Here is a 13058-nt window from a genome sequence, read left to right as displayed (position 1 = left end):
ACAAGTTTCGTAGTTTGCGTATTTTCTATACTGAGCCAAATATGCCAGTCAAGGATTAGGAAATTTGTCACATTTTTCATATTAATTTTAGGAAACTGTCATCTCTCACAGTGCTAGAATGAAGGGGGAACCACCCCAATCCCGGATTCGGCGGCTTATTCAAATGAGAAATGGCAAATACAATGAACAACGCGTTGCCTTTGCAACGTGGGAATAATAACGGATGCGTCTGAACCACGCATTACATTTACAACACAAGTGGTTACAACTACATGCGTTAGGTCAAGCAGCGTTAAACTTTAAAGTCCAATGCTTTCCCTACTGTTACAGTGACTGGAGTTATAATAGTAAATTATGCTATTCCAAAGTCCAGCACCCCCCTAAGGCAAGTCGTTCAAACAGGTCAGGGATCCATCTGGCCCAGTGAAATATGCAGATTTGGACCCGGTGCAATTTGCCAACATCAGAACACAATTCAGCAGCGTTGTCTGCTTGCTGTTCGTAGCAGCAACGTGCAGACGATGAAGGGGGCTTCATTTTCTGTTTCAGATGGGCATAAAACAAAAGGAGAATTTAAGAGGCTTTCAGCCCTGCTTTTGTTTGAGTATTATCCTGGTAGAAGCATTCTGTACCTTATCACCTAGATGCCAATGCAATGGGGAAACAAAGGCACACAGCTTGTTATTGCTTAACAAGTACTTAAGAGAAACTCCGATTTTTAAGCAGGTTTATGATTTTGTGCAACCCCTATATAAAATAAGTTATGCATGCACTGTAAGAATTACAGATGTATCAGTATGTATGAGTATTTACACAAATAACAATTTAAACAGCACCAGCAATTTTTTTAATGTAATACTTTTAAAGCACAACTCATCCTACGGCAGATCACTCCACACCACAAATACATATTACACATTGATGATAAATTGTACACTTGTGTAGTGTAAATGGATGTGCAGGATGTTAAATAAGACAAAGAGGGTTTGAAGGTGTATGAGTCACACATTGTCTTTACTGGTAGGGATTATAAACTAAGATTTTATAGCTGGGAGAAACACAAAGTCAAGTAAACATAACACAGTGCTTGGCAGTTTTTAATTTGAGCGTTTCCAGTGCTTGGCACCAGCACTCAATTGTCAACACTGGCCCTTGTGACAGTCTGCCACAAAGTGGCGCTGTCTCAATTATTAATTTAATATACATTGAAAATTATATTACCTGCCTCCCAAGCCATTCTTGTAGCTTTGGGGGCCTGGAATAGTCTGAATTGTCACACTTGTAGGAGGAGTGTGATTATTAGTAGTTGTGTTGTTACTATCATTGGCAGCATGGCAGGGGCAATGTATTGTGCAAGCTCCAGTGGCTACTTGACGAGAGCCCTGGCACTTATTTTTTTACAAACTAAGCACCGGTTTGGGGTTTTCCTTTATTATTACCCACAGAACCCCTTTTTAGCACCTTTACAATAATAGACTGGAAAAAAAACAATAAGGTTCTAGCCCTATGTCTTGCGGTTTTCATGCAGGTCCTTGATACTTGTTCATAGCTCACTGTGCTACACTGGAACGATTGTAATTTATGAACTACAAGTAATAAAAGGAGCTCTGTGTCAAAAGCAATGCCCCACTTACCTGCTCAGATAATATTATAATCTGTCATCTGTATGCTTTCCAGGAGACACATTGACCCTCTGAGCTACTTGTTAGTCAATACTGTGACTAAAAAACATAGATCTCTCCAGCAAATGCTTTGACCACCAGAATTATGTTACCATTATTATTATTTCCTGAGATTCACTGGGCGCCCAAACCTCTCTACAGTAGGGGATTAAACCCAATAAGATATTTTAAAATGCAGCCTTTGTAATCATTTAAGCCAGAACAGATTTACTGCCACGTTTCTCTAAGGTGCCAATTTCTTTATGACAGTTTCAAAAACTAAATGTATAAGGTGACTGTCAAACTGCTTTCCATGACTCTGCCCAGGCGGGCAACTAGAGCCACATTTCGGGGGGGGCTGAAAAAGATTTCGGGGGGGGGCTAAGTCTTCCAGCCATAGGCAGAGTGGCTGTAAGAAGGGGCGAAAACGCAACAAAAGCTTCATTAACGTGTAAATGGTCTTTTAAAGACCCGTGAAGTACTCAGGTGCGGCTGCAATTAGACGAACGCCAGCCCGCGAGGCTGTCCCAGCCGGGCTGACACACATGACGGGGGGGCTGAAGCCCGGTGAGCCCAATGGGTGTTGCGCGCCTGACTCTGCCCCTTGTAACACCACCCTGTTTTTGTTGCCCACCTTGACCCCAAATTTAGGGGTTCCCAGTGTAAAGTTTGTCCAATTCCAGCACTGATCTCTCACTTAAAACTATTTACCCAAACATGTCCTTACTTGCTACCTACCATAAAGCCCACTTCACCTCTGTGAACTCTGAGGTGATTGGTAGACCTTCCCACGCTTTCTGTTGCAGTTTTATTTCAATTTCAACTTAAGTGTGAAGTTTAGTACGGGAAATGCCCTTACAAATGTTAGTAAATGCAGAAAACGCTACACATATGTGTTAGAGCACAATATTTTCATTGTATTTCCTTGGCTGCGCCTCTAACACACAAGTGGGCGATTCCCATTAGTATTTATTTATTTATTTGCAGAGTTTTATATAGCGCTGGCTAGACCCGGAGGTATGAGAGCGCTTTACATCAGGATTAGCGAGTTACAAGTTACAAAATTACATCAGTTACAGGAGCCAAGTATAACATAGGAGAAAAACAGTGCATACACAATAACATGGGTTATTAACGCATAGCATAGCCAAGACACACGTCAAATAGGGCATGGAAGGTAGAGTGGAATGGTCAAAAGGGGTGAGGAATGCATAATCGGGTCAGGCAGACCGGCAAGAGGGAAAGTACTTACAAAACAGTCACAGTAAAAGACATACAAACCAGCTGGGGACCAACAATCATAAACATCCCGTGAATCGGTGATAGTATAAGATGGGAGGGGAGTAGGAGACCAAAGTGGGGGAGGGGATGACTTGAGGAAAAGAACAGACAGGTGAACAAGGAGCAGTTCAGCAACAATGAGGATAGGTCGAAACCGACAAGATGGAGGACCCAGGCCATGGGAACCGACAGCATCAACCCAAAATGGCGGAACACACAAAAATCCAACACGAAAACCACAAGGCGGCAGACTCGAAGGATTCACACAGGGTCGGATGGGGGAGGCAGCCATATGACCACGGAGGGAGGAGGGCAGTACACCGCCGATCACAAAGCGGGTCGCCGATGTACACACAGATGGGGCTCCAGGGGCAGCAGCATCACCATTCAGAATGCCGCAAACACAGGGGAAAGTCAGATTCTGACGCCAGGCAACAACCCTGGAGAGGTGGAGGCAGCAGCGGGGACCAGGAGGGCGCGCCTCCCAAAAACTCAAGAAGCAAAACAAGCTCAGGGGCACTGGTCAGCAGCAAAACCAAAGGGGATGATGGACGGAGTGTTGAACATTGCAAGCACTCACCCCCAGTCAACTAATCAGGGTTTAATCCATCATCATTCTTTAGCTCACTCTGCCACCCCAGGTCAGACATGGCCATATGCAAATCAGTCTGACCCTGTGCCTCATGGGAAAAGTCCAGCCCAAACTGCCAAGCCATGTCTTCCCTGGACCGGAAACAAGCATCCTGGGACCGGTTACGGATTCATAACCCTCATCAGCCAGGCTATCTTGAATCCAGTGGCAAAGTGAGCAAGGGACCCACGTCTGGGCATACCCTGCCAACTTAGGGCGAACAAAGCAAAACCAAAGGGGATGATGGATGGAGTGTTGAACATTGCAAGCACTCACCCCCAGTCAACTGATCAGGGTTTAATCCATCATTATTCTTTAGCTCACTCCGCCACCCCTGTTCAGACAGGGCCATATGCAAATCAGTCTGACACTGTGCCTCATGAGAACAGTCCAGCCCGAACTGTCAAGCCATGTCTTCCCTGGACCAGAAACAAGCATCCTGGGACCGGTTTCGGGTTCTTAACCCTCATCAGCCAGGCTATCTTGAATCCAGTGGCAAAGTGAATAAGGGACTCACGTCTGGGCATACCCTGCCAATTTAGGGCGAGGAAAGCGATACCAAAGGGGATGATGGACGGAGTGTTGAACATTGTAAGCACTCACCCCCACTTTCAGTTGTTTCCTCCAATGTACAATGTACAATCAAAGAAACTAACAGAGCTGGGTCTATTAATGTTCAATGTCAAGTTATTAGGGGGAGATTATGAGAGATTAGGGTCAGGTGTCTCACCCTAATTCATTACTTGCCAAAAGGCAGTCTGGTGTTTAACAAGATTGGCTATTCTAACTTTAGTCAGTCTTATTTCAGATCGGCCAATGTTTGGATTTTTCTTTTTCCAAATAAAGCCATTAATTAGACAGGCAACAATTGTGAGGAAAGCCTATGCAGCTACATAACTAATGTATAATTCAGGCAGGGAGTGTCACTCTTTTTTGTTGCCCAGCATTCTGTAGAATCAGATATCTTTTTCAAAGGGTTCTATCTGCATTAATATATATGGATTGAGGCATGTTATTGAATAAGGCCTGTAGTAGGTATGTTGATGTACCTTTTTTGCCATTTTAAATATGGGTTATCTAGCAGTGACTTTGTGCAGTGAATATTGAGAGACATTAGTTCTGACACAATAGCCAGATTAACGTCGAACGGTGAAGAATGAGGATTCAAAATTGAGGTACCATACTGGTACCAGTGAGGATAACATTGCTCCAGCGCTAAAGGGGAACACAGGTTCTTGATCAGTAATTCGCTACCGTGCACCAGTTCTTGACGTTTTATAAATATGGTTCAACTTTCGCGTGAGTATGTGACACCTATTCACAGGTGTAAGACAGATAGAATACCCAAAAATATTTTTTAAATTGGGCAACATTATCTCGCAAATCCAGTTCCTGGTGAACGTCAAAACCTGCCAAAACAAAGAACAAAGTCATAAGTTACCTCTGTTCTCGAGGACGGTGATGGAGTAACTTTCCTCGCCATCCTCCTGTATCATGACATATGACATCCAGCAGTTCTCGGAATCTTTCTCTCTGCAGGGCTTATCGTCCTCCTCAAAAGATTTCACTTTTCTTGTGATGTTGAGTGTGCGACAAGCTCCTGAGCAGGTCTTTGCCAGTGGACCTGTTCCGAAAGCCAAGCACTCCACACACGACCTGGGATTTAGAATGAAAGCACTCAGACATAAGACATAAGAGTACTGTAACACAATCATGAGGTACATTACAGTGGAGTAGCTTGGGGGTCACAAGCCATAGTGCAAGTAATAAAACTAGCTCCCCTAGATGGCATTAAAAAAACGTTATAAATGAGAAGCAGCGAGCCCATCACACCCCTGGACCATGGTGTCACTGTACCTGCTAAGCTAATGTCATTTACCCGTCCTCAAATTTCTCATCCTACTTATCTTTCCTTCTCGCCTCCCTATCTCTACCTCCCGCTCATCTCCTTCATCCGTTTAATGCTCTCGTCTCTATCCCCTTCCTCTGACTCTCTCGCTCTCTCTTTTCCCTCTTGTCTGTCTCTCACTCATCCTCATCTCCTTCCTTCCTTCTCTCCTTATTTCTGGTTCCTTTCTCTTCCTTTTCCCTTCCCATTTTGCTAATATTTGTCTTCTTGTTTTTTCTTGCTCAACCGTACTCCTTTTCCCATTCTATCATCTTTTCGTGGCCTCCGTTTGGTTCTTTCACCCTCTCCCATTCTTTCACCTCTTTCCTCTATGGTCTTCATTGTTCCCTTGTCTCTACTCCCCTGTATCTCTCCGCTGGAAGGTAAACCCAGCCAAGCCGCTGCCATGCACTGAGTTGATAAAACAGAAAATGAGGCAGCATGAACTGGTGCAGGGCAGACAGGGCCCCCTCTCACCTCTGGACTCTTGTGCAGCGCACCAGCTGCACCAATGGTAGCCACGCCCCTGAAGGTATATGAGCCGCTAAATACCCTACCCGGGAATATATATTGTTTCTTTTTTTCAAGAGGTATAATACTACCACCCAACAGAGTGAGCCTTGAACTTGGGTGATGAATCCAATGATTGTACATAAAGACAGTGATCTGGACCGCCCATTCTTCCTGCACTTAGCTGGGTCACTGGTGTCTAAAAAACATTGAAAACTATTTCATTTCAGTGGAATTCTGGAATATAATTCTTTCAAGGGGTGGTACATTTGTTTCTTGCCAGACGTCCTGGCGGCACTATTTACTCTCCTTGTTATTTACATAGAAGTGCAGTGTTTTAGGAGGACCTAAGTCCATTATTGTGTTACTTAATTAATTCTGTCTCTGCTGTGCAGTTTTCTATTTGATCTTCTGACCGGGAAGTAGTGTTTCAGTACCAGGAGGATCCAAGACAGGCTATGCAGTGTTAGTGCAGTAGGCCTGCTTTCCTATGGTAAATAATAGTATTATTTCTGATTGTACACACTACCTTGTAAGGGACATTTAAGCGTGCCCAGATTCACCTGCAACCACTTCTTACTGATGTGCACCCATTTGTTTTGCCAGATTCATTTTGATGTCGTTCCTCTGCATATGTTTCAGATTAAAAACTTGACTTCTTTTATTTTGGTCTCCCCATCTGATTGGAACTGCTGCCTCCTTCCATGAGGAATGCATTTATGAGTTGCTCATCCTCTGAACGCTTCGCGATGACTCAATGTGGTTGCTCTGTTTTCCAGTGAATTACACTGCCGCTTCTTGTGTTTTTTTGGGATGGAGTAGAGTCGGTCCACAGTGTCCCTCAGCATGGGTGCCACCTTGATCCTTCCCAGTTGTACCCAGAGTTTGTTGATTTCTTTAGTCACCACTTTAATTACTTTCATATTTCACTATACTAATTCAACACTAATCCTTTATGGGTCCCAGAGTAGCGGGCTACTGGCTGAAAAAGCGCTTCGACGCCTCGTCAGGGGTAGGAAGCGCTATATAAATGCAATTACAATCACAATTACAATAACATTGATCAGAACAGAAATCTCAATGGCAGTTTCTGGCAAATAATTGAGACAGAGGTTTCCTTTACTCCGAAGACCTCTGTGCCCACTCTTCAAGCTTGCCACATGCTCACTATGGTTACAAAGAATTTGTGTACTTATGTTTTGCATCCCTGACCCTCTTAGCTCTTTAACAGGCATTTGGATCATTGGTGGAGCCAACTTTGCTCTCTCTAAAAAGGCAATCTGAGATGCTCCAAGGAATTGTTCATTAAACTGCTTCTAAATGAAGCAGATCTGAAACCCAATCTTCCTGACAATTATCTAATGATTTTCATTGTAGAATAGATTCAGTAGTCATTCTCCAGGTAAGGTCTACTGTACAAGGTAGGATTCTGATTTATGTTATCAAATTATCAAAGTTGAGTCTAGGCCGTAACACTGGAAAGAGGTCTCCCTGGTTTGGGCAGAAAATCAAATTGTCCAGGCCATTGACATGAGCCTTGTTTTAGCTGGAGTTATGTTGGCTCCTTCAACTGCTTTTTATACTACTGACTTTGATATATATTTGCAGCACATTCAATATCCCAAGGTGACTCCCTCTTATATGATTCTTTTAATTGGCAAGACTTCACAGGGGCACCACTTGCTTTGTAGGGTATGGTGGCAGATAATTGTTCACTTTTTGAATGAGATCACTGAGAGAGCAGGAATCTTGTAGTTGCTCCTTTTAGGAAAGCTATATGGTGGTGGGGGTGGGGGGCAGTTTCTTTAGATCAACTGCTTTGCTATGGAATTCCTTACCAGGGAAGCTTAAGTCGGCCACCTGTCTACAAGATTTTAGAAAATCCTTAAAAACTTGGCTCTTTGCTTCTAACTAGGAAAATCTAAAGCTTGACTACTTGTCTGATCTTCACAGCACCTAGACGCCTCCGGGCAGTAGCTGGCACTCTATAAATCTCTCCATTCATTCATTCATTCATTCATAGATGTAATATAGCTTTGATGTCACCAACAAGCTGGTTATTATTTGGGATTTCCTCTCTAGAAGAGATTGCCAACACTATCTAACTGCGTAACCAAGGTTTTGGCACAGTGGAGCAAACTGCCAGTTACCAAGCCCAGAAAGACATAGGTAATACCTCTGAGTGGTGGGCAGAAGACATGCAAAATCTTCAGATTAGTACTGCCAAAGCAGCATTTACAGGTTTGGTGCAATGAATTACTCCTAAAACTGTTTAGCAGAAGCAAAGACAACTTGAAACTCCCTCAGTCCTGGAGCCACAAACCTCTGTTTTTATCCTCTCGTATCTATTCTCCTCTTGCACCCTCTCCCTCTTTCATTCCTCATCCATCATGGAACGAAGTAACTTCTATAGACCAATCAAAATCCTCTCACTTCTTCTTCCCTACCTGTTCCCAACCCTACCCATCATCTTTACATCTTTCTCACACACCCATTCCCAATTCTAGGACTGTCTTCTTAAGTTTTTATGTATGTCTCTTTTTATACCCTCTTTCATTTTTCACTTTTCGATGCCACTCAACTCCTTAAATCTAAAGTTACACCTATAAGAAATACATTATTATTAGGGCTCGCGGTTATATGTTATTTATTTTTTTAGCATTTCCGTCTGTATTTATCCATATTTATTTTTTGCCCACTTTATCTGTATTTATCCATATTTATTTTGTGTTTTGCATATAAATGAAGTTGTAAAACTGTACATTTCCATATTTATTTAACTGACAGACGCACACTCATACTTTGATGTCTGTCTGTTTAAGCTATCTCATCTGTCAAATATTATATAACAAAGCAACCACTGGTAAATATTAGCATTATACCCCAAATGCATGTTGACACATGGCACTATTTAATTAAATTGCATTGTTTTTATAATTTCCCATGCTGTCCACCTGCTCAGCTGTTGGACTATAATTCATGAAAGACAGCACAGAGTCACTTAAAAGAAGTCCGATTTCCGGTATTTATCCACTTTTAAAAATAAACGCAGACAGAAAACAAATTGTTTTTGTCTGTATCTATCTGTAAAAATCAGTAAAAATGAAAAACTGGGAGCCTTAATTATTATATCTCACTAGTTGTGTGATATTCTAAATGTATGAAGTGACATGTTCAGATTCTACCTTCTGTTAATTTATGAATCAGGTGTAATTTTGCCAATTGCTGGACTCTGACTGGGATGTAGTGGAGAGACAACTTTGCAAGCACCCTATGTCTTTGTTCCATTATGGTTATCGATTGTGCAAAGAGTTTGAAATGTGATCTTCGGCTTGGCAGGGAGCCAGTGGCGTTATTTCAGGTCCGCTTTCATGTGATCAGGCTTACAAAGGTTTGATCATAGTTTGCCTGCCTGACTCTGTCATCTTTGCAATCTGTCAGAAACCTGTGTTAGGAGCCATGAATAAATAGTTGCCATCTAATTTGATATTGGAAGCAAACTTGATGAAGTACCAACACAGCAGGTCACACCCCCAATCCTATTTTCTCCTCCAACAACAGGATCACCACTACCCACATGACCCCGCTAACACTACATCATACTCTTTAAGATACTCATCCACAAAGCCACCCCACCAGAAAAACCCAGAAACACCATCAAGACACGTGGGCAAAACACCCACAGATAACTGGACCAAGACCCTACAGGAACGGCCACCCAACCACACCGGGAACCTTGATGTCGGCACCAAGCTCTTCAATAAATGGCTCACCAACTAAACAAACTGCACCGCTCCCATCAGAAACAAGACCTACAAAAACAACAAATGATCCAGATGATTCACAAACGACCTCAGAGAGTCCAAGAGCCACTGCAAACAACTTGAGAGAAAATGGAGACTCGACAAAAACCCCACTGCAAGATTTACAAACAAAGCTGCCTTCAAGCTCTACCACCAACTATGAGACGCAAAGAAAAAGCCCCTAACTCACAGACTTAAAGCCAGCTACAACAACGGCAAAGAACTCTTCATCATCATCAAGGAGTTCTCCAATCCTCCAGCTGCCAACAATGACATCATCCCTCCCAAACTTCTTAGAACGGAAGATTGGCAGGATGTACAACACATTTGACCCACAGTATACCGAGATGAACTTCCCTGACCAGCCGGAGACTTCCTTCATCACCAAACAGCACCAAAGCAACTGGAAGCTCCTCTCGAATGAAGAAACCATGCCCTCATGAATACCATCCATTTAAGAGCCCCATCAGACTTCATATACAACCTTGGAAGAATCATCTTCTCCCCCAAGCTCACGGCTATCATCAACACCTCCATAACTACTGCCACCTTCCCGTCTTGCTGGTAAAATGCAAAAGTCATCTCCCTATTGAAGAAATCAAAGGCTTTCACACCAACCACATCACAGAGACAGCCCTCATTGCTGCCACTGGTGGCATCAGAAGCATTCCTGACCAAGGAGAAATGGCCGCACTCATCCGCCTCGAACTCTCTGCAGCTTTGGATACGGTCTCCAATAAGTCACTCGCCAGAAAGCTTCAATATGTGGTTATCTGCGGGCCGGCCTTCAAGTGGATAGCCTCCTTCCTCATGGACAGAACTCAATGAGTTAGACTTCCCCTCCTACACCTCAGAACCCAGAAACGCATCTGCAAAGTCCCTCAAGGACAGTCGCTCAGCCCAACACTCTTCAAAGCCTACATTATGCCCCTCACGGACATCCTCAGAGCCCACAGCATCAACGTAGTATCCTACTCCTATGGCACACAGCTCATTCTCTCCCTTACCGACTTATCCAGCGCCTCAGAGTAAGCATCGAAAACTGCATGAGCAATGTCGCTGCCTGGATGGAAAACAATTGCTTCCAGCTCAACACGGAACTAAATCAAAGTCTTTATTTTCAGGAACAACCACTCCCCCTGGGATGCCTCTTGGTGGTCCTCCGAACTTGGACTCCCACCCAGCCCTGGTGACCATGTCAAGAACCTCTGGATCATGCTGGACCCTAACCTCTCCATGAGCAGACAGATCAACGCCGCCTCCTCATCATGCTTCTACGTCCTGTGAATGCAATGCTAAATGTTCAAGTGGATCCCACTGAACACCAGACAAATGGTCACCCAGGCTCTTATCACAAGTAGACTTGATTACAGAAACACCCTCTCATCGGAATCTGAGCCCATGTCCTACGCCGACTCCAAACCACCCAGATGGTGCCACCAGACTCATTCTGAACATCCCACGAAAAAGCCACAGCTCTGCACACCTCAACAATCTCCACTAGCTCCCGGTCCAGGAAAGATGTAAGTTCAAGCTACTCAGCCACGCCTACAAAGCTCTCCACCACAGTGGTCCAGCTTACCTCAACCACCAACTCAACTTCTACCAACCCACCAGACACCTTTGATCTGCGTCCCAGCCAAGAATACACCTCCTCGCATCAAGAAGACCAGATGTGCAGGACCCTCCTTCTCATACCTCGCAGCCAAGAACTGGGACGATCTCCCTGAACACCTTAGAACCCTCCCCCTCACTCCTGGACTTACAGAGGAACCTAAAGACATGGCTCTTCCAGATGAAATAGGCATGATTTCCTCCCCCTTCCCAGGCCTGCACTACTCAGTGCCTGGATACCCTCATTGGTGAGTAGCCGCACTCTACAAATTCACATAACATGTATGCTAGCGATTGTTAATTAAATCTTGAATTTCAAAGTGAAAGGGTAGTTACTCCACTACTAGTCACCCTTCCATGTGATGATTCCTCTCATCTTATGTTTACTTGCCAGGTACAACTGAAGAGAAAGCAAGACCATAGTAGATAGACCCTTTAATTTATTGCGACTTCTCACTAGACTTTCATAGTCCACGATGTTATGAGCTACCAAGGTCAAGGAGAGCTTTTCTTTGTTCAATATGTTGAGGGGTCTTCCCTGATGTAAACACGGATAGTCCTCGTTCGCACATGGATATGAAATCGGATTTAAGATGATGTAAGTAATGATTATGAACGACATATTCATGAAATTGCCTTGTTGCTTCTTTCTCCAGAAGTTGCCTCCTTTGTAACCAGAGAAGTTACAGTGGCATGTTTTATTGGTCCTGGGACAATACACGCAGCTGTGTATACATTTAAAATGCTAGGGCCCGATTCACAGAACTAACTTAAGACAAAATCCTAAACTTACTACCATTTTGGTATTCACAGAAGGCACTTACTCATTTCGGTATTCACAGAAGGCACTTACTCATTTCGGTATTCACAGAAGTTAGGAGTCCTAACTTTAGGACTCCTAAATGCCTTCTGTGAATACCGAAAGTCTTAAAATTAGGATTTTTCTCAGTTTAGTAGTAGTATAGTTAGGACTCCTAACTTTAGGACTCCTAAATGCCTTCTGTGAATACCGAAAGTCTTAAACTAAGGATTTTTCTCAATTTAGTAGTAGTAAAGTTAGGACTCCTAAGTTTAGGACTCCTAAATGCCTTCTGTGAATACCGAAAGCCTTAAAATTTGGATTTTACTCAGTTTAGTAGTAGTATAGTTAGGACTCCTAAACTGAGAAAAATCCTAATTTTAAGACTTTCGGTATTCACAGAAGGCATTTAGGAGTCCTAAACTTAGGACTCCTAACTTCTGTGAATACCAAAATGAGTAAGTACCTTCTGTGAATACGAAAATGGTAGTAAGTTTAGGATTTTGTCTTAAGTTAGTTCTGTGAATCGGGCCCCTAGTGTCGGAAGTGCGCGTAGAAAAGAAGGCCTTATACAGGCTGAGGGCCAAGGTTCCACACCTATTGGGGAGTTGTTCAATATGTTTAGCCAGATTTGATACCTGCTCCATTCCTGTAGGTATTAAAGTTTAAAAATAGCCCTGCAACTAAGGAGGAAACGTAGGGGAAAAATGTTATAGGACCTTGGTGAAGGAGAAGGATGCTTTGATTTTGAAAGCTTGGATCTGGAGAACCTCAGGAAGTCCTCGCACTGCAGTCTGAAGAAGCAGAACTCGTGAGTTGGACATCACTCAGTAGACACCAAGGATTTTTTTCGCTTGATTTGCAGCATTGC

At 43.4% G+C, this 13058-nt stretch overlaps 1 protein-coding gene across 1 annotated transcript in view; it reads right to left on the bottom strand.

Moving 5' to 3' along the window:
- Positions 1-13058, bottom strand: part of ITGB2 (integrin subunit beta 2) — a 332357-nt gene that overhangs the window by 74156 nt on the left and 245143 nt on the right. Inside the window, exon 14 of the mRNA XM_085648635.1 lies at positions 5015-5229. Within this exon, the coding sequence (XP_085504761.1) occupies positions 5015-5229 (215 nt within the window). The remainder of the gene's footprint in view (positions 1-5014; positions 5230-13058) is intronic.

Source organism: Triturus cristatus, chromosome 3_2, assembly GCF_964204655.1.
Source record: "Triturus cristatus chromosome 3_2, aTriCri1.1, whole genome shotgun sequence".
In the NCBI taxonomy this organism is placed as follows: Eukaryota; Metazoa; Chordata; class Amphibia; order Caudata; family Salamandridae; genus Triturus; species Triturus cristatus.
Note: the sequence above shows the minus strand (reverse complement) of the source record. Positions and strands in the feature narration are given on the sequence as shown.